At 41.1% G+C, this 26,553-nt stretch overlaps 2 protein-coding genes across 2 annotated transcripts in view; one reads left to right on the top strand and one right to left on the bottom strand.

Moving 5' to 3' along the window:
- The window catches only part of C7H10orf88 (chromosome 7 C10orf88 homolog), a 37,730-nt gene extending 29,716 nt beyond the window's left edge, over positions 1–8,014 (top strand). Inside the window, exon 8 of the transcript XR_012624046.1 lies at positions 7,965–8,014. The gene's annotated coding sequence lies outside the window, so the exon portion shown is untranslated. The remainder of the gene's footprint in view (positions 1–7,964) is intronic.
- Positions 1–26,553, bottom strand: part of LOC141926224 (scavenger receptor cysteine-rich domain-containing protein DMBT1-like) — a 69,346-nt gene that overhangs the window by 1,837 nt on the left and 40,956 nt on the right. Inside the window, 5 exon segments of the mRNA XM_074831650.1 lie at positions 2,337–2,718; positions 6,603–6,713; positions 7,956–8,045; positions 9,059–9,139; positions 11,000–11,101. Coding sequence (XP_074687751.1) covers positions 2,337–2,718; positions 6,603–6,713; positions 7,956–8,045; positions 9,059–9,139; positions 11,000–11,101 — 766 coding nt within the window.

The raw sequence follows: 26,553 nt of genomic DNA, 5'->3' as shown, positions 1-26,553 counted from the left end.
CTCAGAAATGGGCTTGCCAGGTGCATTTATCAAAGAGCAAAAGCCAACTTTGTTGTGTTGCACTGAAAATGGCAAAACCATGAAAATAATCGTATTACAGAATCCCAGAATCATCAAGGTTGGAAAAGACCTTGAAGATCACCTAGTCCAACCATGAACCTCACACTGACCATTCCCAACTCCACCAGATCCCTCAGCACTGGGTCAACCCGACTCTTCAACCCCTCCAGGGATGGAGACTCCCCCCCTGCCCTGGGCAGCCCATTCCAACGCCCAACAACCCCTTCTGCAAAGAAATCCTTCCTAAGAGCCAGTCTGACCCTGCCCTGGCGCAGCTTGAGGCCATTGCCTCTTGTCCTGGCGCTTGTTCCTTGGGTCAAGAGACTCATCCCCCCTCTCTGCACCCTCCTTTCAGGGAGTTGTAGAGGGCCATGAGGTCTCCCCTCAGCCTCCTCCAGACTAAACCCCCCCCAGTTCCCTCAGCCGCTCCCCATCAGACCTGTGCTCCAGACCCTGCACCAGCTCCGTTGCCCTTCTCTGGACACACTCGAGTAATTCAATGTCCTTTTTGTAGTGTAACAAGCCACATTGTGTCCATTCATCAGCTATCATAAAGCCTTACTCTCATAGTGTGCCATGTACACCTGGGAGTAAACATAAAGATGCTTTTTCTCTTTCAGGCTCTGATGTATATGTCTGTAGCTAACACAACCATTCCTATTGATACCAGTAGTCTTTAACAGCAAAACTCTTAGATAAACCTCAAGTATCTCAGGAACTCATTTTACACACATTTACTTGTTTTGAAATTTTTACCTGTAAAATTTTTGCCTTCCTACCAGTGCTTAAGCTCCTATATAACATATATCAGTTGTGAAAGCTTTGCAAGACCCATCTAGGGAGAACTCACCAGCTGGAACTGGCTCTGTTGTGAACGGGGGAGTAACTGGCTCTAGGAAAGGAAACGGAAAAGTGAATTTCTAGTTTTACTACAGAGGATGCTTAATAATGTTCTTCAGGTACTATATGAGAAAAAAAAGAAAGCAGTAGTGATAAAGAGCAACCATTCAACTTTGGAAGCACATCACCAAAAAGGAGAAGGTGCAAACCCATTTTTAAATGTCAGGTATTAATGGTTACTGTTACCTTGTAGGTGTAATCTTCAAGTGTTTTAGGTGTGGGACATACTCACCAAAGAGACATGTCTGCTTGTGTCATGTGTTTAACTTCACTTAAGGTCTTTATGAAAAAACCTAACTCTATTAAAATTTGCTTTGGTTTTTCCTCAGGGAAAGGTATCCCCAGGATAAGCTGTAAACCAGCATTCTTTGTGCCAGGTCTCACCCACAACCTCTTTCAGCCAGTTATGCTTCACCTCGGTCATTTCAGGCTCATGGATGAGCTTTATCTGTGGACCACCACTTGCTGTGTCACCGGCCACACAGAGGCTGCAGTGACTTGGGCTCTCCAACTGCACACATGATTCCAGTCAGAATAAGAAATTGAAACTGATTTGGAAAAATCCTAGGGGAAGTTACTAAAAATAATTTCCTACTAAATACAAGAAAAGGAAATCTGATTTACTAGTCATAGTTCATAATTTATGGGAAATCAGGACTAGGAGGACTGAAATATAATAGTGATGACGCAAAATTGTAATTCAAATAGTAATACAAAAAGCAGTCAGGTAATAGAGGAGGAAATGCATCAGATATAAGACTGACAATGATATTCCAGGTAGCTAAAGGAGTTGAGAGTTAAAATTAAAAGTTGAACATAAACCTGTGTGAATAAACTGCGTAAGTTAACAAAAAGAAAAAATGTGGTAAAACACAATTCTCATAGCTCTTGGTTTCATGCCTGAAACAATTACACAATCACAGAATCATCTCGGTTGGAAAAGCCCTTGAAGCTCCTCCAGTCCAACCATGAACCTCACACTGACTGTTCTCAACTCCACCAGATCCCTCAGCACTGGGTCAACCCGACTCTTCAACCCCTCCAGGGATGGGGACTCCCCCCCTGCCCTGGGCAGCCCATTCCAACACCCAACAACCCCTTCTGGAAAGAAATACTTCCTAAGAGCCAGTCTGACCCTGCCCTGGCGCAGCTTGAGGCCATTGCCTCTTGTCCTGGTGCTTGTTCCTTGGTTCAAGAGACTCATCCCCCCTCTCTGCACCCTCCTTTCAGGGAGCTGTAGAGGGCGATGAGGTCTCCCCTCAGCCTCCTCTTCTCCAGACTAAACAACCCCAGTTTAATTCCACTGATGGAAACAAGTTGTGCATCAAAATTTTAGCTGCAGGCAAGCTTGCTTTGCTCACGAAGCAATAGTTTACGAGAGATGTGCTAACGTACCTGCACAAATGACGCTGGCATCCTCTTTGTGCTGGCAGTTATGGACAGCGATCCCTCTGTGGGAGCACTCCCACAGGTTGTCTTCATCCCCTCTGCACTGCACGTCATCGAGGAGGATGCTCCCGGAGCCTGGACCAAAGTGGGCTTCCAACACAGCTAGCAGAGCTTCCCCACACCCCAGGCTCCTGCACACCACCTTGGCATCCGCCAGCTCCCAGGCATCGTCGCAGACCGTTCCCCAGCTGCCGTTGTGATAGAGCTCAACACGGCCCGAGCACCGGCCGTCCCCATCTGCCAGCCGCAGGGATGGAGCGGAGGGGTCTGCTGCGGAGAAAGAGCCCACAGAGCACATCGGTGGGGTTCATCCGGGGCTTGAGGCCAAGTGCCACCCCACTGAAGACAGGAGCAGGTAGCCCATAATGTAGCCTGCGCTGACAAAGGGCCCTTGCCTGAATTTCAGTGCTGTTGCAGGGTATAATATTATAATATATAAATGCTCAAACCCATCTTTCTATGTGCAATATCCAACGGGTGTGGACATAGTCCTCTCCCACAATGTGCTGATCTCCAGGGAAAATGCTCCTCACCCCTTTAGCTAGCTGCCACCTCTCCCCACTCTGCGCATCAAAGGGAAGGGTTTCTACCTCTCCTTTATCATCATTCTCATCTATACAGTAGTGCTGTCTAAAGGATGAACACAAATACCCAGAGCCAAGCTTTTCCTGGAATACTTTGCAATCTAAGGGATATGGTTTGATTTTTTGTGGTGTGGTTTGGGTTTTTTTTCCTTTAAATAATGCCTGGTTCAGCTTCTTTTCCCATCCTTGCTAACCCTCTGGCATAACAGATGGTTGGCACAGCATCATTTCCCCAGAATAGTAGCAGAGCTATTTCTACAGACCAAGCTCATTTCTGAGAGCTGGGTACTTATGGAATAGTCCACACATTTATCTCACTTTCAGAGGGAAAGGCTTTTAGAGATCTGAAGTTCCAAATGAGTTTTATGGGCCTGGGGTGTATTTTTCTTTCAGAGAAAGAAATCAGAGACACCGCTGACAACATAATTGAGTTCCTCCTAGTTTGTGGCCATCATAAACTGTACCAAGTATACACACCTGTCTTACTCCTTGGTGGGTCAGCGATTACGAGGTTTTAATTTTGGGACATTTTGCTGTCACCTGGCAGCCATTTGTAACTGACTAATGCACATCCATTCAGAATGAGGGCCATGTTTCCTAGGACTCTTTCTCCTTAATTCCTCTTTGCTGACCATGATCAAAGCTCCTTCCATCCGAGTACCATGCTTATCATTTACTTCTGCAAGTGTTGGCTGTAAAGAAATGCCAGCAGCAGTGTGCTTGGCTCACTTCCCAAGATCTAGGTCTAAACTTCTACAAGACTTTCAAATACAATTTCAAGGAGAAAAAAAATTGAGGCAAAAGATAATTAACCTGTTGGTCCAGACATTGAATATTCACCAGTGATGGTGAAAGGTGTTAAATAAAAATTTAAGAACTACATTACATTAGCTATCTAAATCCAGGTGGGAATAGAGAGAAAGAGGCAGATTAAAAATTCTATATCCAGATCCAGATCTTGACTTAAGTTACAGGCAGAAATAAATTTGTTGTGATTCAGCTGATATTAAAAATGGCTTTACTGGGAGGGAGGCATCTTTCCTATTAAAATTTCTAAGTAAATGATGTATTTCATTATTCTGAAATATGAACATCAATCTGAAATTTTTGGGGGCGCTTTTTCAGAAAAAAAAGGACTGATTAAGTAACAGTCCCAAGAATCTTTCTTGTGGGGGAGTCTACAGACAGCTGAAAGGCAACTTTTTACTTTCAGCAAATTAATAAGAGAAAATAATTAATATTTGTATCTCTTCAAATTCAATGCTTTGTGCTTAGTTAAGTGTAGAATATAATCAAAGGAATCAGTAAGCATTTAGTTTTCCTGAGTCTTTAACACAAACAACAGTTTAGCTGCCATATGTACAAATGAAAATAATGAGGTTATTATTTAGGGCTATAGATGAGCCTTTTTTTTTTCCTTTAACCATCGAATAGCATCCCTGTTACACAGAATATGCATAAATAAGATGAAATTTTTTTTCTCAGATACTTGGTTGAGTAGACACAGGCAAAGCACTTAATAGTTACAAGCACGGAGTTGCATAGTAATGAGGGTATTATTAGGAAACCATATATACCCCATGTATTAAGTTCCTTATGCCTGCATAATAGTCAACAGATTACTCGTTTAAGAAATTCACGTTCAGCTTCTGAAAGCCAAGCAAATCAAAGTAAATCTTGAGGAACAAGATTCATTTCTCAGTTTCACTGCTGTGTGCAAAGAAGTGCAAACTTCTTTCATTCAGCTGGAAGAGAGCCCAGGCTGAGTAAGTAAGGCAAGCAGCAAAATCTGACCAAAGCTCTGTAAAATATTTTTCAAAGTAGGACGGTTTTAATTTCTATTCTTTTGAAAGTGAACTGACTGGCAGAAAAAAGGTAGAACACTGGCTGAAATTTCTTCTTCACTGTGCTGAAGATTTGTCTGTTAATTTCTAAGACATTTGTAGAAATTAAGGTGGATAGATCCTAGATCTTGAACATGAAAATATTTTTCAAAATAAGGTTAATGGGTGGAGCAGTAAGCAAATCTGTATTACAATTTCCAGTGCTGCTACCAGGGGTATTGAGTCACAGCTCTGAACTTCTGACAGCATAGATAAGGCTGTAGAAGATGAGCAGTGTTAAAAAAAGTTTTCGAAGAGAGGAGTTATCAGTTGCTTTGCTAATTGTTTATCATGTTATGCAGCATCTTGGACTAACAGATGGTATGGGTGTTAAACAGCCAGTCACAGCTACCAAACCATAATGAGATCCTCAGCCCTTGCCACTGAAACTGGAACAGAACAGAGTGGCAGAAGGAAAGGCAAGATCTGTGCGCTCTCTGGAGGACACGATGAGAATTCAAAACGATCTTCACAAACTGAATAAATGTCAAAAGTCAGCAAGCTGAAATTCAATAAAGACAGGTGGAATGGGCTGCTCATTGGAAAGAGAAAAACTAATGCACAAAGGCAAAATCATCCTTTCAGATGGCACAGCTGGCACCGTGGAAAAACTGGAAGTTGGTAATGTTAACGCTATGGTGAGCCAGTCCAGTCTCAGCCTTGCTCTCAGTGATCCATGGGAGCTACTTGTTCTCCTTGGTGCTAAAGAGACCTCAGCTGCTTAGTCGGTGATTGCACATTTAGGAAAGAGAGAGGTAATGGGGAGAGCTTGGATGAATGCATCAAGAATATAATACGCTTGAAAATCATGACCTCTGAGGAGAGCTTTAAAGAGCTGAATTTAGTTTATGTGGGAAGTGTCTTTCACTATTCTGAAGAGGGGTCTAAAGAGGATGCCCACCAGCTCCTCTGCTCCCAGGAGCCCACAGAGAGCTAAAAGAGCAGCTCTAGGCACTACAGAAAATGCCCATCAATAAAAGAGCTTTGAATATACTGTCCAACATATTTTTTGGTGTGTCTTGAAAATATCTGTCAAGTTCAGAGGCAAAGTACACTTAGTCATCTTTCCCTGGTGGAGATTTGCATAGCAGTTTAAAGCCTACTGGTGCTACCAATTTCTGTTTCATTAGAAGAGGACATAGGACAGCATGTGGTGGATAGGAAGGTCCCAGCTCAGCTGATGTCTGATGCAAAACGGCCCTGTCTGGTGAAATTCTGGTTTTAAGATTTTTTTAATACCCAAGAAATTATTTCTTAGATTCATTAAAACAGCTCATTCATTTAAAACTTGTATTTAATATATATTATATTTATATTTATTGTATTTAATTTATTGTATTATTTATAATATTTATATGTATTGTATTTAATAATATAAAACATATTACAAAATGGATGCCAGACTAAAAATTGCCCCAACAAAGAGAATGGGGAAAAGGTGGGACACGCACACACATTGCGGTGTGATCAGCCCTGAAGAAGGGCTGGACCTGAGCTCTGTATAATTTAATTTCTCCTCCGCAACGAGGACCACTGAGAAGTGCTGAGAAGGAGTATAGGGATGGGACAAGCATACAAGGTATGCCCAGAGTTGTCCCCTAGCCACCTGTTTGCAGCTCGGGGACTTTCTGAGCCCCAAATGGTGCCTTGTGTGGTGATGCAGGACAGAGACATTTCTGCTCCTAAAGCACGCAAGGCACACAGGTTGTATCTGGCGGTTCCTTACCTTCGCCCAGCGTAGATGGTGATGCTGGAGTTGTTAATGGCTCAGTACTGTCTGTGACTGCGGGAGATGGGATCAGGTCATCTGTTTCTGTGACAGAATAATCTGTTGAAGCTTTGAGGAAAAAAAACAATAGGAACAATGAACGATAATGACCAAATATGAATATGAACCAGAATTAAATTTTTGGTTAAAACGATTTGGATTTGCTACAAAAGTGTGAAAATACAGGCACATGGACTTATCCCTTGTATTTCTACCCAAGTCTCTATCACCACATAATACAATGATAAATAAATATTTAAAATTTGGATTTTTAAGCTTCATAGCTACTGGAGAATGAAGTAATGTGTTCTTATCTCTCTTCATTAAAACTTCATTACATACATTTTCCATACAGTATGACTTTCCCTTAGGTCACTTAGACTCAAAATTGATTTTGCAACTATAATTTTGTCTTTATAAGCTGTGCTTAGATTTTCTGGTGTAGATATTGCCTCAGTCTCTTCATTTACTGAAATGGATGCAAAAGAGGAATACAGGGATATTGAAGGGACTGTGAAAGGTTGAGGAAATACATTATTGGAGAAAAACATTATCAGTGATAGAAACTGGAGCTGATGGTTGCTGATATGATTTTGATTATGTCCTTGAAGGAGAAGTGAATTGGATTGTAGCCGCTAAAATCTGGTAATTTCAGTCAAAACTTCAAGTAAATAATTACTCAGGTAAGGTGATATTTGGTTAATGTTGACAATAAGGATGTGGGCAGCAGATCTGGGGTCTTAGGGGTAGCAGGCATTCAAGTGAACTTTCTGCTGATATTCTCCATAGGCAGCTCCACAAAACAACTACAGCATGGTGTGCTTTATACTCTGCCATCATTAATTCCTCAGTGAGAGAGTCCAACAGGGATGAGTGGGAATGTATAGAGAACCAGCTTCTTTACTGTGTCAGGTGGTAGCATCTCCATCTTTAAGACTGGGAAAGAATTATCAAAGATTATTGAATCTTTAAGGTGAAGATTTCCCAGTCTGATTTAATCATTGATGCTCTCCACTTCCCAGACAAAAACACTGATATTTGGTCACTTTTGCTGATGCCTAAATTATAAAAATAGCACAAGCATCTTAAAGCTCTAAGTTGTTCATAACTGCATACCTCCCAAACTTTGACAGCCCAATATTTTAGAAATGAAGGGTTTAGAAGCTGGATGCTTTCTTCATTGAGATGATTAATTAACAGTTAACTGATCTTAAACTTTATACAGTTATTGTAATCCTAACAATGTAATCTATTTTAAACAAACTTAAACACTATTAATTTTACATTTTATGGCATAGTGTCTGTTCTTACCTTCAACAGCTGTGGAAGGGATTTCTGGAGCTGAGGTGCCACTGTCTCCTGTAAGTGGGATGGGTGAACTGGATAATTCTGCAGCTGCGGCTGTGAGAAGAAGGAGGAAACATAGAAACAAGAGGGAAAGAGCATTCAGGTAAGGCTGAATGACTGAAATCAGTTATAGATGAATTTAATTGCCTTCAGGCTTTCTGGAAAAAGGAGTCCATGTATTAGTTGTCTTCCACATCCACTGACATGGCTCAGAAATGGGTCTTCATGTTAATGCTTTGTATTACAAACATCTGAAAAGTTTCAGACTTCTTTCACTGAAAGTGAGAAAAGCTGCCCAGAAAGCCAGCAGGTTGGTACCAAGCAGATGAAGTTCACAGACAAACATCAGCTGCACTGAGAGATGATGATTTTACAACATTTCTCGGCATCTCCACTGATGTTCCCTCTTAAGCAAAACTTATAACCACCTTTTTCTAATATGCTGCAGGTTGTGCAAATGCCCTTTACCTGTCTGCAGCACAGTCAGGATTTCTGATGTCCTGCTTTCCCCTGTGGTGGTGGTGGAAGCCAGGGAGGCACCTGTGCTACCAGAGCAAGCTGTAATGATGAGAAATTAAGTGGTTGCAAATAGCAATTAAAAGCACAAGTGTGCTTTGAGGAGCTTATGACTTGCTTTAGGTCTCAGGCTTGACAGAAAACTGTGTTATCAGTCTGCTAAATAACTGGAGAGGCAGACATCCAACTGAGGAAAATGAATGCAAATACCTGGCTGTGCTCCTTAATTTTTCTGGAGTTTTTATGAATCTTGGATGCACAAAATCACAATGATCCGGACACTTTTGCTTTACAAAAAAAGTGTAGTATTTAGAGCTACAAGCTCTGAGGTATTAATCATTAAATGCATATATTCCTGATATGTCCTGACAGTCTGATATTTTTGAAGTGAAGATGTCGTAAGGGGGTTATTCCTTCACAGAGATGTTTAATTTGTAGTTGTCTGCTATGAATATTTTACAGATTTACATGGTCACATCTTAATTCAGCTGAAAAACCCAAATTAACAAAATATTTGTTTTAAAAAGCACTTGCAAAATGGCTGTTCTTACCTTTATAAACTGTGGTTGGGATTTTGAGAGTTGTGACAGTTTCCTCTGTGACAACAGTGGGCACGGGAGATGTAACTGAGGCTAAGAGAAAGTTGAGGAAATACAAAGAAGAGGAGAGATTTGCAGTAATTACGAGTGAACATGTGAACTGAAATCTTGATGAAAGTAAGTAGATTTCGGCTTTGCAGGACAGTGAGTCAATGCATAGCCTTTTACTTTTGCTGAAAAAAAGTATTTCCTCTTCAATTAATATTTAATAATAAAGATAGTAGATATTTCTGACTGCATTCTTTTACTACTAGAGATGCAATAGTTATTTGGAAAGATGCAAAGTGGCCATTGTTAGGGGGAATAAAGAATGAGATTTTTCTTGTGCTTTGGAAGTGACTTCCAGCATGCAATGTGCCTCACCTTCCTCGAGGGTTGTCAAGGTCCCTGGAACAGATGTTGTCTCGGCCTCAGTTGTGCTTGAGCTGGGTGCAGAGGAGGAATCTGCAGAGGTGGCCAGGGGGTGGGGAAATATGTTACTAAACAGAATCACCACCATGTAAAAGAAATGACGTTTCAAGGATCTGTAAAATCATTAGTACTTCAGGCATGGAAAAGAAAGTCAGTTCCCTGGACTTTAACTTGTGCTAATGTGGCTCGGAAGAACACCTTCCAAGTAGTGATTATAAGTGAACTTGGGAGACTGATGCAACTGGTGCACCTCGCAGCAGGTTATAAACACACCTCATTTCCATTCTATCTTTGCACTAACTTAAGAACCAGGAATAATTAAGCAAGATTATTAAAAGAATTGAAGGTGAAGAAAATATCCAGGTAAGAGTGCCCCAGATGAACTGATTGTAAAGATCTCACCATACATACATGCAGTCTTGATAATTGTGTATGCAGGTGAGCTTAATCATGTACCCATTTTCCCTCCAACCACATTTTCCTATGAAAATGAAGATAGTGTTGGTCATTGGCTCTTCCAAGTCTAATTACATGCAGAGTTATTAAATATTTTTACTGAATTTCCAGTGTTCCTCCTGTCTGCTCTAAACAAACTGCATATATGGCTCAAAATTTCCGCACATGACATTTGCAGTTTTTTCCCTTGCCTTTGCCAACAAATGTCAGGGGTTCTGTGGTAGATGTCACAACAGTGCTGTCTGTGGAAAATGTTGGTGCAGAAGTGGAAGTTTGGGGCTTCTTTGAAGATGCTGGAAGTTAGAGGAAGTAAATTATTAGAGAACTGTAAGAATGGTCATGAGAACTGAAACACTTGTAAAGTAATTTAATCATCAGGTTTTATACACCACTGGGTTAATGCACCAGACCTTAACTTCTGGTAGTGTGAGTGAGATTTCTGTTGAATAATGGCAGTTCTAAATGAACTTCAGAAATATTTGCCACTGGTGCCATCAAGGGCAGAAATAATGTGCAGAACATGCTACAACAGTTCAGGGCTACTACAATGTGTTTTTGCAGGTTCAGGTTTTGAGAAATGATTTTGGGAGCCAACCTTTCATTTCTGCGCTACCTATAATAGAAAACTACATTTTAGCACCCACTCCCCTGTGTCTGTATTATGAAGAGCATAATTAACTCAACACTTAAAAACCCCAGGAAACGTGAGTAAAGTCTGTAAGGTTTCCAGGGTGCTATGATTATTTCAGGAACAGGAAAAAAACCAGGATTCAGAAACTTAGACCTGGAGTGTTAAGACTTGCTTTATGTTTTCCCTAATTATTAGTAGATGAGTAGCAAATACAGTTCCTGTGAGCAATCCGAACAACAGAAATAAAGTTACAGTGGATGAATAAATAGTAATTTGGAGCATTAACTAGTTATTCAGAGCATGTACCTTTCTAGAATACCACCCAGAGCTGGCTCTTGTAACTCTACAGGTGTGCTCAGTGTGTTCACACTCAGGAGCATGTCTCACCCTCTTACCTTTGGGTTTAAATTTGTCTTTTATCCATTTTGAAAATTGCCACAGTAAGTTTTCACCTCCAGTTGCTGAGCTTCCTGGTGAGTTCCACCACGTACCACTTGCTGTGGCAGATAAGAAAACATATTAGCATTGATGTAACATATTACAATTCTAGGTGTATTTTATGTTTTGTTGTGAGATGGTACCCGGTATGTGTTGATACAGAGTTAGATACAGTAAGTGTTGGTATGTGGGGTGTTTTCAAAGCAATCCTGCAGTTCCCCCCTGTGACTGGAAGGACAAGCTCATTTCCTCATAGTTCAGTGGAAGATGACTGTAGAGGATCTTATTTCATGGCAGCACAAAGAGCAAAGGGATATGACCCCAGAAATCCTTGTGTACGTCCTTCACCTCTAGTGAAGACATGGGCTTCTGGGAGCTGAGCTTTGCCAAATTTCACCGAGGCAGTAGAAAGGGTTACTTACCTTTGCCATATGTGATTACCACAATAGCAGGGGAGGCTGTGGACCATTTGTCTGTGCAGAACATGACAGTTGTTTTGGCTGACAGCCCAACCTGTTAGCTTAAATCTTTGCAAATGCCTGTTCAGGTCTGTATGGGAAGCCTAACTTTGTCTAACTCTGCAGTGACAAATATACTATATACTGCTTAAGGTATTTAAAAATGTATGTTTGATTAAAGCAGATCATGGCATCATGGTTCGGGTACCAGGGGATGAAATGATCTTCCAAACCAGGATACAAACCTGTGGTCTGACAGTGTGATTTTATAATCTGTAGTTTTAGTCACATAAATACCTCTGAAAATCTACTTATATTCACTGAAAGGAAAAAGGATTTAGGCTGCTAGGGGTCGAAGCAATGTTTTCAAATGGCAGCTTTTTTGAAATAGTATCCTTGCTCTTTCAGAATCAGCATGCTCTGGAGATCTGTGCCTGATTCAATCACTAAAATCAGGAGAAATTTCATGTGGGGATATTTTTCTTTTTTTTCAAATTGGCATTTGACTTTCAGACAGTCACTTTCACAGACTTTTACTTTAGTGATGCTAAAGTCTTGGATTTGCAAGACAGGATCCCAAGTGATTTTTCCAGTCAAAGTTAATCCAGTCTACATTAGGTCAAATCAAAGACAAGAGTGAGCCTCTGAAATAAGGACAGAGATTATAGGGTTGCTGAAGTGCTGGGATTTGACCATGTTCTTGAAATGAAGCTTAGTCCTCTTTGATATGGCACCTCCCTCTGGATGGCCTTTGCTCTTGTCTTATAAATAATTTAATATAACAAATCCCTTAATCTAGACTCCTTGTAATTATCTCTTTTTGTAAGGGATTGACAAGACTTTATTTGTGGTGTCCACACTGATAATTAAAGATCAAAGTGTCTCGTTCAAACTACCAAGATTATAAGGAAGGTTTGGGGTTATTGTTGCTTGAAGTTTGAAGGAACATAGCACTGCAGTAAAGTATATTTCCACCTGGGTCTGGCAGGCTGTTCTGTGTTTCTTTTTCTCTCTTTCTCTATGTTTTCAAATGTGCATTATAGAAGAATTTACATTAAAAACTAGAATATTGGAAGAAGGATGTTTAGAGAACAACTTCCCCAAACTATTCCCTCACAGAAGAGAAACAAAGAAAATATTCTTCAGCACCTCCAGTTTTGGAATATAACCTATGGATTTGATCCAAATCACTGAATTAGAAGAGAAATTAAACCAACAATTTTATGGTACAAATCTTGTCAGCAATATTCTAGGAGACTCTTTGCCACACTTCCCAGCAAGGCAGTCTATTAGTAACTGATTCTGTCTGTAACGTTTCCCTACAAGCTTGAAAAAAATTTAGATACAGTACCTGGTTCAGATAGAAGAGTAGCACTTAACAGCAGCAACCAAGTGAGACTCACTTGAAGGCCCATTTTCATTGCGGTTGTCTGTTCTAACCCAATGCAATTTCAGAATTTATACTAAGTGAGTTCTGGTCTACATCAAAGGTGTGTGCTGTGCAATTTGATCTTTCTTCCTGAACTTCCAGATCAATGCCAAGGAAGTGATTTACTGAGTATTTTCATTTCACAGGGTACATCCAGATATCCGGATAAGTAGATCCAGATCACAGTGCTGTTCCGGACCAGCTACCGAGGTCTTCCCAAACACTCCCCAAGCACCTTTGTGGCCATGTGTTGATGATGTGGTTGTTCCAGGAAGCAGTGATTTACTTTTGGAGATTAGGCTGTTTGGTAAGGATTCTCATACCACCAGCTAAGTTGGTTTTCAATTTGCAACCATACTAAACCAGATTAAATTGGTGTGAGAATTGTGCCAAGAGAAGATTAGCATCCTAAAAATGTCAGCAAAGGCTCAACAAAATTCTCTCTGTCTGCTACAAATTATTCCTGTAAGAAGCAGTTTCTATGCTTTTTCGTATTTCTCTGACTCCTCTTTAACGTGGGACTAGATCCCTCCAGCATGTTTCAGATCTGCAGTTATCTTTCTCTCACTTGCAGCCTACAGAGCAATAAAATGTCTGTAAGAAATATTGGCCAAGGCATGGTTGGGTGAGAAGAACTCTTTTGGGGGGTAAATAAGTAGGGCTAAACTACAACCAAGGAAATGGAGCAAGATAGGGCCAGAAGGTGCCTAATTAAGGTAAGCAAGTCAAGGAATCTGTATGTAAAAACAGAGAAGCATGACCAGTTGCCATACCCTGTTCTGGGGAAGACCAGTATAGGCTGAAGTCATGAGGCACTATGGAGTGATCTGCACTGATTTGATGAAATCCCTGAGAGAATGGTGAGCACCGATGGAGCACAATAGGGAAAATGCAAATGATCTTTATGAGCCAGGAGGCTGCGAAGGGAATTAGTCACCTTCCCTACTTTACAGTAACCATAAATGCTGGACAAGATGAAGACTCCACTAATTTATGCCCTGCTCTCCATCACCAGTTTCACAGCTGGTATGTTTCTGATCAAACTAGACTGAGATTTTCCCCTTGTCTTCAAAGGACAAGTACACATGCTATCTGACAGTCCTGTGTGTTACATCCCTCACAAACATAGACGGCACAGAGCCTAAGGAAGTGGAGCCTTTGTCTGTTAGGACCTGTGAGACATGCTTTTGGATCTGTGAGATATTACACAAAAGAATCAAGGTACAATATATTTTTCAGGTGAAAGGAAGAAACTAGAAACAGGTTTTTATTCTAGTGACAGGAGATACGCGATTGTAGGAGGAGAGCCAGAAGATATTGTAGTGCCAGTATAAATACAAATTAATAAGGACTGGGAGAAAACATGAAAAAAAGTCATCATGACAAGGAAATATACAACAGGCCGTGCTGGAGATTATCCTTTGCCACCTGTTTTCATGGTATCTTTTCAGATTAGGTGACTTGCATGAAAAAAGGGAATTCCATCTAGAAAGACCAGCTGGAAAATATTTGCCCCTAGCAAAGCCATGGATCCAACAGGATCCCTCTGGCTATGCAGTCTTATCCCTGGCATGAGGTGGTGGTGTCAACACCCCTGTGGCCTCTGATACCCCAAAGAATGCTTCCAGCTCTGCCTCACTCTGTACTGTCAGGGAGAAGATGGGTCTCGGCTAGAGAGAGAAAAAAAGCAAAGCTAAATTTTCTTAGCTGATTTAAAAATGAACATAAATTCTTTCTTTCTGCAAATGCTTTTCTTATTTTCTTAACACAGTACAATGTATGATATCTATCTAGATATTCATGTTTCTCCCATCACAGTATCTTCCTGAGCAAAACCAGTCATGTCAAGTATCTAAACTCCTAGTTCCCTGTGTCTGTATTACTTAAATTCAGTGTCATTTTCTGAAGTGACTGAGTGGGTTTATAGTAGATCGTTATCAATATACTTCTATCATGTAGCTTTAAGATGGGCCTGAACAGTACAATATGTACCAGTTTTCTTTCCTGACAGCAGTTAAGCTATTTTATACAAACATTTTTCACTTTTGACTGAAAAAGAAATTTTAGAAACAGCCCAAAACTCCAACTGAAATCTCATTAAGATTTTATTCTCAAAACAATGACTAACAAATTTGTTATATCTTGTGATTTGACCCAGATCTAAGTGCTCTGCATTTAAAGATTTGGATCTAAACAATGTCACATAGAAGACACAGAAGTCTGGTATGTTTGTGCCATTTCAATGCACTTCATATCCACCTCATAATGAAAGTATTTATTTGGCTGCTGCTGGACTTTCAATAATATTCTCTCTAGGAAGTGTAGAGTCCTGTAGAAATAGCTGATGTGTCAGTCTGGTGACTCAGCCAAGTTGTGCTCAGCAGTAAAGCTACTTGTTCAAGAAACCCCATGCAGCAGGAGCATGAGTGATAATGGAAAGTGGGGACATAATTCACATTATCTGGTTGTAGGCATGTAATCTATTTAGAAACTAAGCTCTTAATCAGTGGTATTTCAATGCACCTCTATTTGGACCCTTGATATAGGGGTAGGAAAATATGGAGAACATGGCTGAATGCAAATATCCTGAGTATGAAGAAGTGTCAAAATTTGCTTTTTTCAGCATTCCTCAGTCTCTTTTATAAAACAGGTCCCAAAGAAGACATTAGTCTCAGCAAACATGCGGAGAGCTGAGAACTTTTCTATCCAACTCTTGCCTGGTGAGGCTGGATCTCACCTTAGGCTATTTTACACCATATCTAAGAAGTAATGGTGGTAGGTGGGAATGCTAGCAGGGACAGAAGGTTTGTACAGCTAATCTGTAGTGATAGGTGACAAAGAATGGCCAGCCTCCACGTTAAACACTGCAGCTCCTGTCACAGGCATTGAAGGTGCCATTAGAAGGGAGGTGGTAAGCTTTCAGCCCAAAGCTAAGCAAGCAGACTAATCCTGTGAGGCAGGAACCAGCAGTGATGACAGTTAGGGATGACCTTTGTGGTCTTGGAATAGCAAAGCTGTTTCCCAGAACATCTTCTTAAAGAAATCTGTCAAAAATCACTCATAGAAAACAAACAGCATTTGTCTGTAGTGAAACAGTTTTATGCTGGAGGTTGGGTTTTATGCACTGGCAAAACTACCCCTCACTTGAAATAGATTTTTCCAGCTTTTTCTAACTACATATGAATTTCAGTGTGTATTTTGTGTGGTGCAATCTAGGATCAGAATAGTGGGGAAATAGCATTCATAAAGTATGGGCTATATGTGTGCATACACAGACAGAGGTATGGATGTTTGTATATGTGACATATTCTCATAGAACACCTTCTGCTAAGGGACAGGCTCTCCGTGAAGTCATTCTGCTCTGCAGCTCTGGGTGGGCAATTTCTCCACCATTTGCAAACAAAAGTAAGCTCACCAAAGGCATTTGAACATCTAATTTTCATGGAAAATTAGTGTTGTAATTTCCATAATGTGTTGTAATTTCCATAAGGGTCTGGGTCTAACATAGTTTAAGGGGCTAAAAGCAATGGGAAAACGCAGAGCTGTTCTGGAGGCTCCTGCCACTGGAGGGCAGCCAGGCACTGTCCTTGGGGAGCGAGCATCTTTCTGGGTAAGATGGTCTAACAACACTGTGTTTGTAGGGTCCATAAAGAGGCCTCCACTCTAGCAAATACCTTTAAAAGCAAGCAGACGTGAAAATAAACATCTGCAAAAGAGACAGCTACAAATAGCAGGACAGTTGTTTCCATTCCTCACCTACCTCCTGCCAAGGTCAGAGGATATGTCTGTGCCCAAATGGAGATTGGGAGAAACTCGGGCCCACCTCAGACGTCCATCTATTTCATCTTCCCTCGTTATCACATAAACCATGACACCTGATAGCTCTCATATCTAATATTTATAAAGGATTTCACTGGAGTATCTTTGAAGGAATAAACAAGGGCTGACTGCCTTTCTCCTATACACGTATTTCTTGTACAAATACTTATTTGTATTTCTTCTTCCCTGAAAAAAAGAAATTACTAGTGTGTGTGAACTCACAAAATGGTGCACTTTTTTCTTTGCTATAGTAATGTATTTGTTACTTCTTTAAATATACTTACTGGACTTTTCAGATTTCTTATGCAACAAATCCTGTTTTTTGCTGAACCCGTTGCCTTCCCAAGGGTCTGATAATGGCCATGTCTAGTTCGCTGCCATAGTGGAAGTGTTTGCAGTGCCATACAGAAACAGCCCGGGCAGCTCTCAGCTAGTGTGGCTGAGGGACCAGCGTGACAAAACCTGGATCCCTACACAAGTAACTCATCTGCTCCTTCAGGCCTGACCTGGGGAGATAAGGGAAATACTTCTCTCAGGTCATGAAACACCTTTGCTAAGGACCTGCTTAGCTGTTTGAAAAATAGTGTCTTTTGAAGCATGATGAAAAATGATTCAGTTAAATGTAATAAGGACCAGTCAAAACATTGGTTTCAGAAGAAATGTCATGCTTTGTTTCATTAATTTTACCTTCTGTTTCTAAAACCAGAGAAGGACTAACTTCAAAGGAACTTTTGAGGCCTCAACATGTACATGTAAATGAAGGCTTCTTATTTTTTCTACTTTGAAAAACATCTGGAAATAAACACAGGAATGAAATAATATGTTGCCAAAGAACGGCAAGGTGAAAAAGATGCACAAGAAAAAGTGAGCAAGCAGAAGAGCCAAAGACTGCCTTTTTTCTACATTTCCCAGCCCCAATCCCTGCCGCCTCAGGGGCAGCAGATTTACCTGATAACAGCAGTCCTTGTTCTGTATACATACATATTTCTGCATGCCTGAGGTGAGCAGTGGGCTGGGTGCAATGTGTGTGCAACAAAGGATGATGAATAGCTATTGTGCAGCTCGGTGGTATGATGTGCATTTGGAAATGCAATCTTCTGTTGAGGTTTGGAGACCCTGGGTGTGTGCCTGGTTACTTGCTCCAGTTACGGCCCGTGATAAATATTCAGTGTTGCTGTTACCCATGCCATCTCTATGAAGCTGTGTAGTGCCTTAATATTTGTTGCTTAGCTGTCCAGACGTATTCTCAATTATAATTGTGTATTCTTTCAATGTGTTCTTTTTTCAGGTTTTCCCTCTGCCAGACATTCCACTAAATTCAACCCCAATAAGTTCATGGAGTTGTAGAATCATAGAATGGTTTTGGTTGGAAGGGACCTTAAAGATCATCCAGTCCCAACCCCCTGCCATGGGCAGGGACACCTTCCACTAGCCCAGGTTGCCCAAAGCGCCGTCCAACCTGGCCTTGAACCCTTCCAGGGAGGGGGCAGCCACAGCTTCTCTGGGCAACGTGTGCCAGTGTCTCACCACCCTCACAGGAAGGAATTTCTTCCTCATATCTAATCTAAGTCTACCCTCTTTCAGTTTAAAACCGTGACCCCTCGTCCTATCCCTACTCCCTTTAAGTCCTGGGAGGCCGCTCTAAGGTCTCCCCGGAGCCTTCTCTTCTCCAGCTGAACACCCCCAACTCTCTCAGTCTGTCCTCACAGGGCAGCTGCTCCAGCCCCCTGAGCATCTTCATGGCCTCCTCTGGCCCCGCTCGAGCAGGTCTGTGTCCTTCTGATGTTGGGGCCCTCGTTCTGAAATGAAAGGTATTTTTGCACACTGAAGAATGTATAGAGAAAAGGGCAAAGCCCAGGTGAAATAAATCATGTCCCTGATAACATAACCTTCAAACAGATTCCCTGCATTTATTGGTAAAGCAAAGTGAAAACTTTACATGTGAAGCCATCTTCTGTGGACAAAACTGAGTTTTGAGTGCTGGGTCTGGATTTCTTGTCCCAGAGGAGAATTTCTTGTCCCAGAGGAGAGTTGCCTTGGGGTAAGGATGTCACCATGCAGCCTCTGGAAACCCCAGTCCATCCCTGTGAATCCTGCAAGGGAAAATCTTCGTCAGAGATGAGGGCTATGCCAATGTAAATGGGTATCAGTGATCTCTGCACATAGTAGGACAGGTCATTTCATCCTGTTACCCAGCTAAGGCTTTGTGTCAACACAGGGTGCTTATCTTGGCATATGCTGCATTCTTGCAGTTTTTCCGGCTTTTCATGTTCACGTGGCCAATGGTACAGTCTTAATAAAGAGGTTTTCTCAGCTTCTAGCAAATCCCTTTGATCTCAGCAGGTACCATGGGTAGGGGTCACACAGAGTACCACCAGTGCTGGTGACTGTCTCCAGCACCCTTTTAGCATTTGTTATTACAAAAATGGAAGTGGCCTTCTAGTGCCTTGGGGGTGTCAGGGAGTGAGGTGTGACTAATACCGCCTTTAAATTTCTTTTAAGTAGATTTTGATAGTAAAATCACTGCAATAAGAAATGTCGATTGACATGCACAGTCTGACCAAATGCTAACTCTATCCCAAAGTCTAATTCTTTCAAGAAATAAGATCCCTTTATGAAAGCTACATTTCTATTTAGAGCTTTAGCTCCTGAGAGTTTGGGGAGACTGTAACAATTTCTCAGGATTTTGATTCAGAGACATCTCTACATAAGAATAATCAATACATTACTTATTAAAAAGTGCACAGAGACAACACAAAGCCCAGCACATAAATGACTAAACCCCAACCCAATTCAATCCCTTATTAAAGTAATCAAAGCTCAAATCACAGAAGAGGAGAGAGGAGTACCCTGAGCCAATGTTTCCACTGATTTTGATTAATTGTCTCCTGATACTCCTCATGAGTAGTGTTCAATGAATGAAAAAAATTGATTAGGGAAACTCACAAATGCTTCTCTGGAGAAAACACTGGGAGTTGTGCCTGCATAAAACTCAAGGATTTTTTATACAATATTAGAGCCCTAGTAGAAGACTTCAGCAGGACCCTTGCATGGTTCCTGCCATCCATCAGCCTCAGCGGCACCTCCGAGAGAGCAAAGGGAATGGGTCTGGCACTTTGATTTTCCTCAGGAAATTAATGTAGCAATGCTCTGGGTCTTGATTCATAAGGTAGCTGAATATACCAGTTGTAGGTGCAAAGCTGCTTCAAATCTTGATACATGTTTACTGGAAATAATAATGATAAATAGGACTGATGCTGTCCTAGCTTTGTTTTATTAGTTACTAATGAAAGATGATGAAAAGAGTAATTAACAAAATAAGGAAGATTAATTAGTAGAGAAAATAAACAACAGGAAACAATCAGGTTAACTGCATCAATTGATTAAGAAAACCTTTTTCCCTGCATGAGTCCTCAGTGGCTTGGACGCAAGAGGAAAAACAAATTCAGTTCTAAAACATTAAAACATGCTGATATTAAAGGCAACGGCACAAATTTCAGAAGTTTACCTGTCACTTCAGATCCTGTGTAAGCTGTGAATGAAAAAACAGTAGGTCACCCCTAGGTGGAGTTTTCAGTTACTGCTCTAACAACTACATCTATCAATGAAATGTTATAGTGCACATTATGCTGAAAATATTACTGAAACAGTAATAAGCAGATTAATGCACCTTGTATCAGAACTGTTACACAGGTCTACGACAGAAGTCAGACCAGTTCTGAACTGCATCATCTGATGACTGTAGGGGAAAATATGGATTTTTAAAGTGTTAGTGATAAAAAATTGTATAAACTAGACAATGTAGTCACTAGAGAAAAAACCCAAGGTAATCAAAACAAAAACAAGGGATTTGATTTGGTAAAGTTTGAGTACTACAGAGGAAATATTACTGGAAGGTAGAAATATTGTGAGAAACTGAAAGAGCAGTGGTGGCCAAAGTGTCTCATTTAATGATTGCTTGCTGGCTTTCAGAAGACTCAGGTTAATGAGGAAACTCAGGTAGGCTTCAGTGGAAAGTGAAAAGCTAGGTCTAGGCTGTTCTCTGAAGGACATCAGTGACTCCCATGTGAAGTCCAAGGGTGTCTCACAGTGTATAAATTCAGGGTACTAATTTTCTTGTAGGCCTGTTCTTAACATGTACAGTTCAGTGCAGTATAGGTGATACTATTACTATTAACTAGTAAAGGATGAGGACAGTTTGCTGTACAGAGAGTTCAGTTTATCAATGTCCAGACAGGCTGTTGCTCCCAGTGACTGCATGGGGCCACTGTTTATTTCACCTTTAGCACAATGACACCTCTGTGTTAAAATTCTTGAAGATATGCCTTGCCAGGTGACTCAAAAATCAATCTGGACCCACGCTCTGCATCTACAGAGGCATTTCTCCCTGGGATGGCTCCATTTGCTGACATGCCAGTTGCAAGATAAACAAACACCAAAGGAACTACCACATGATGGGAGGAGTAGGAAATATTAGGAGATTAATGACCGAACAGTTTTACTTCACCTGGTAATTCTCTTGGACTGTTTTATCCAGTTTTCATGGAAAGACCTTTGGCCATTTCAATTTTACCCTAGACCAAAATATCTATGTAGCAGGGCTCTCCCCTGCGCTTTGACTGGCCATGACTTTGCACCACTCCACTGCCAAGCTGTGAGCCAGGTGTGCAATGGAGCACTGAGTATGGGGTGAACAAAAGGTCAGTACAGGAGGAAATAAAGCAGTAGGCTTTTGCAACAGTGGTTTTTATGCTGACATTTAGCTCTGCAAAGTCAGACTTACATAAAATGCACCTGAGCAAACGGCACTGATGTCTTCCACATGTACACAGTTGTGTACAGACCTCCTCTGGGGCACTCCAAGATATAAGCCCTGTTCCCGTTGCAGTGCACATCGTGAACAAGGATCTCTCCTGAGCCTTGACTAAAATTGGCATTTCCAGGGGCAGAAACTGCCCTGCCACACCCTAGCTGGCTGCAGGTGACCTGAGCTTCCTTCAGGTCCCAAGAGTCACCGTAGACAGTGCCCCAGCTGCCCTGGTAATGGACTTTGACATGGCCCCCACATCTGTTCCTCCCATTCACGAGCATGAGGGACAAGTCTTTGGAAGGCTAAAAAAGACAGTGGTATTTGTGAGTGATACTTTCATATTGCCAGATCTTTAGTTGGCTGTTGCAAATTGAAGACAAGAATAAGAACTTGTAATCAAAGACAAGAGATTGGCCAAAAATGAAATTAATTCATTAAAAACTGGAAGATATGGCATATTCCTAACACAAAAGATTGGGATTGATATATGATATGGTCAAAATTTCACAGGGATGCATATTCTGAAATATTTGGGATCCATAAATTAAAATCTCATTGTGACAAAAGGATTTACAATTACTCCTCTTCATAAACTGTATACTGGTACTAAATGACTATATTAGGCAAAAAATTACTTCATCAGTAAAATCAATAAAGATATATATGAGATTAAAATTACCGGGAACTTCAGACAGTAAAGAAGCTGGGAAAAAAAAAAAAGAAAGAAAAGAGATAACTTCCACTAAACCAAAATGAACAGAAATTATCTATTTACCCACACTGCTAGAAAAAAACCCCCATAAACCAACTCTCAGTAATTTTGTGCTTATAAGGTTATTTATATTTTTAAAATACATAGTAACGTATATTTTGCAAATATACAGTAATATGTCTCATGAAAGATGCTTTTCTACATCACATAAGGAAATTTCTAGTTGGTTTGTGATTCTTATGACCAATAAGTTGAATTCATTTTTTAGTTAGGAAGCAACGGGAATGGTAAGATGGATAAACCTCTGCGGAGCGTTATGCTCTACAAAAAAAAAAAAAAAAAAGGCAATGTAACTGTTCTGCTCCTTACAGTTTATTATTTGAAGATTTTGAATGCAGAGGCTAGTGTGTGGGTTATACTACTCTCTCAAGAAGTATCTGCTGAAATACAGGGGAATAGTTTGGAATGTCCTGAAGAGCTTGATAATGATTTTGGTGGTTTTGTTCCCTATCTCTGAGCACCAGAATATCAACGCAGCAGGTGTGTATAGCATGCTATTGATCACTGACATCAATAAACCAGACGTTATCTGCACAGATGACACCAGCATTTTCCTGATGGATAGAGTTATTGATGAGCCTTCTGTTATGGGAGCACTGCCAGAGGACAGCTTCACCCCCTTGGCACTGCACCTCCTCCAGGAGGATTTCTCCTGTGCCATCACCAAAATGAGCTTCTTCCAGAGGTGCAGAACACCTGTTCTACCCATTCACTATCTCAGGGACAAGTCTCTGGAAGACAAAAGGAAATTAGGTCAACTATTTAGGGTAACTGATGTGTTTTTAGTGGCCCCTGCAGTGTCAGGCTATTGGAGGTAATGCTTTACAACAGAATTTTAAGGAGTCCATCAGCAAGGAAGGGTGCTCTAAACTGTGCTGTGCACCAGACTTCAGTTCCTGTGGTTTTGGGCCTGATTTTAAAGCACCTTCCAAGGGTGAGGCATGTGAGTGTCCTTATGGCAGTTGCATAAAGTCAGTGTTACACTGATACAATGCTGTCATCATCTAGCGGGGACTTCAGCATATTATATTGTGTTTTATCTGGCTAGCAATGGACTTAACAAGGAAACCAGTGCTGAGGATAATGTAGGAGAAGGTCACTGCCATCAGTGTTTCATTTACTGAATTAAAATTGAATGCATGTGGCCCCTTAGGGGTTACTTTTGCATTGGGTGCATGCATACTGCATGGCTCCTAGCTGAAGATCTGCACAGTGAAGACCACTGTGGTACCCCTTGGCTCTGAACTACTTCCAGTTTATTACCCACACTGACTAATTATTCCCAAAGCTCACAGAAACCGTGTCACAGACAAACACCTCGCTATAAGGAAGAGATCTGCTGACACTGGTGTATCCAAAGCAGTAATTCAGACCTAGGCTGTGTCTAACCTCTAGGCTGTGACTAACCTGCTACACCATGCTTTTACCAAATGCTCTTACCTGCTTGGTAGGATCCCCTTTCAGTGTGTCATTATATTTTTGTCTAAGCCCCTCCAGTGCACTAAAGAAAATTAATTACTTATCATTATGTATGTTTTCCTACAATTCATTAGAATACAATACTATATATATGCTTTCTACATTACATTTAAAGAAATAATTAAAATCTTTGGTTGCATCTTGAGTCCTCGAGCCCACTAAACACCCATGATGTGTATTGGTTTGAGTGGGCTTTGATACAGGTTACAAAATTTGCGAATATTGATTTTAGAAGAAAACACAAGAGAGAAAGGTAGTGCTGAATAGCATAAGGCACAGTACCTGAGCCCTGCAGACATCCTCCGTGCAGCAGTAGCATCCGAACAGCAGTCAGCATGGGACTCATGTTAATCAGGTTCCCTATAATGCTGATAAAACATGTTTCAGAATTTATAAGCATGTGGATTTAAAGGGGTGTGCTCTGCAGTTTGACCAACCTTATTTTTTTTTTTAAGTTAGCGATTTCATACAATGGAGATACTTTTAACTTCCAAAAACATTCTCTTAATTTTTTTGGCAAGAGTTTGTTTAGAATACCTTGATTTTTTGGTTACCTTAATTATTGTTTGAAACCTTTCTCTTCTATGGGACCAGAGATTAAACCCTCCCCCTGGCACATCCAATGGCAGCCAGTGGCCCAAGAGGAGCCAGCTGCATGCAGCCAGGGAGAAAATTAGTGATGCCAAGCGAAAAATGATGGCAGGCTTTTTTCACCTCTCAGTTTCTCCACTGCCCTGAAGTTGAGCTAGGGGTGGTTTTGTTCCCCCATCCTCTCGCAGACCAGACCCCCCAGCCCACGTCCATGGTGGTGGCTCTGTCTGGGGTCCATTGGGGTGGCTCTGTGGGCTGAGGGTTGCGGGGATTTGCAGCACCTCCTGCTCTGGGCTGCTTGTGCTGTCCAGGAGCCTGGACAGATCGAGCCCCAGCAAGGAAAACCCATTCTGGGGCACCCCTCTGGGCAGGGGTATCACGAGCTGGCTGAGGTCTTAGCCCCATGCTCCCATGGCTCACACAGACAGGCCCTGGGCACCAGAGCACTGGCAGCTGTACGTGTTACCGGGGCAATGGACTGCCTTATCTGCTAGGAAACAAAATGGTATTTTTTCAGAATGCAATACCAGAAACCCCTCAAATTCTAGTCTGTATTTCAAGCAGTTAATTTTCAGCTTGATCTGTAAGTGTCATCTCAGCTGTCATACTTCACAGCCTTTGGGAGGCATCTCACGTGGCGCCTGGATTAATCCTTGCAGTGTTGGCAGAGAGTAGTCCACTTGTCTTCCTCAACAATATATTCCTCAGAGAAATCCAGTGAACTTTTATGGAACAAAGAAGGCTTGTCTCACACTGACAAGGCTCAGATCAAGTGTTTACTCTATGGTGGTAACTAATGGTGGTAACTAATGCCAAATGCTTCAGAAACACCTCAACATCACTAGATGAACCTGTGTATAAACCTTTGTAAACAGATAACTTCAGCAAACAAGGAGCCCTCAAGTTGGAGTCCTTTTGTGCTAGCAACTTGCCAGTCATGGAAGAAAAGTCAGTCTTTGTACAGAGTGCCTAATTTTACTCAGTGCCTAAATTAAAGATCAATAAGCAGAAGTGATGAGGGAGATAAGGCAAGGAGTAAAAAGATCTTGACATGTACGAGGAATTTACCTGCATGGTTTTCAAGAGCAGGGATGAGAGGGAGGGAAAAGAAGAAAGAAAGCAAGAAGTCATATGAAACCTCTACTAAAACCAGAAGAGACTTCATCTCCATCCCAGTAGATGGGTTTCTTTGCAGCCTCTGAGGCTAGCAGGCAGCACTCATCTGACTGCAACTGTGCAAAAACCACATTATCTCTATTCTGTGTAGTCATGCGCACACCCACAGGAAACTTTCATAGACTCAACATGTCTGAGGACGAAATACAGCCCTCACAGTCTTCATACAGAAAGAGGAGAAAAGAGAGAAGCCATCTCTCTGAAACTATAGTTTCTGCATACTGAAAAAAAAAAATGCAAATAAAGAAGACGACAGTCATTCAAACTTGTCAGACTCTTTAGAACATCAACAGTCCAATTAATTTCTACATTACAGCCTGTGACTAATTCACTTATTTCAGAACGAAGGAAAAATCTGCTTGGATGGGTACCAGGTGATTCAGGGCAAAAGAGGCGATCTAAGTGTTATTCTAGGAAATTTAAAAAAATCTCACTCCCAGTGACCCAGCTGGGTCACTGATGAGTTTCCTCAGCTAAGCTTGATTTCGTTAAAATATGCTTTTTGTGTCATAGTTCTTGAGCCTGAGATAGAAAATCTCCTAAAATATACAAGCTGCTGTGAGAATTTTAATATCTCCTCAGTTTTTCCCAGCTAGATATAAACTGCCAAATAAATAAAAAATAAATTAAAAACCCCATGAAAATAAAACTACCAAAATAAAGAAAAACAAGTAAATAAGGAAAATCTCTTCTCCTTGTAACATAAGGCATTTAACATAAGTTGTGCAAAAAATTGCTCTTGGGTTCAGGGATGCTGGACAGCAAAGGACTGCAATTCTTTTTATCCTCAGCTTGTCACAAATGAATGGCAGTGGTGGGTCAGTCTCAAGAAATGCATTTGTTGTTTCCTCTGGGTTTATTAAGCGTGGTGGACAATTCAGCAACCCAGCTGCCTGATTTCCCATTCAAGGTAGATTGTAGTGCAATCCTGCTAAAAAAGCTTGCCCATGGCTGGTGAGTCTGATGGAGTAATTATT

The sequence above is a fragment of the Strix aluco genome, chromosome 7, assembly GCF_031877795.1.
Source record: "Strix aluco isolate bStrAlu1 chromosome 7, bStrAlu1.hap1, whole genome shotgun sequence".
NCBI lineage: Eukaryota > Metazoa > Chordata > Aves > Strigiformes > Strigidae > Strix > Strix aluco.
This window is presented reverse-complemented; position numbering and strand designations above follow the sequence as displayed.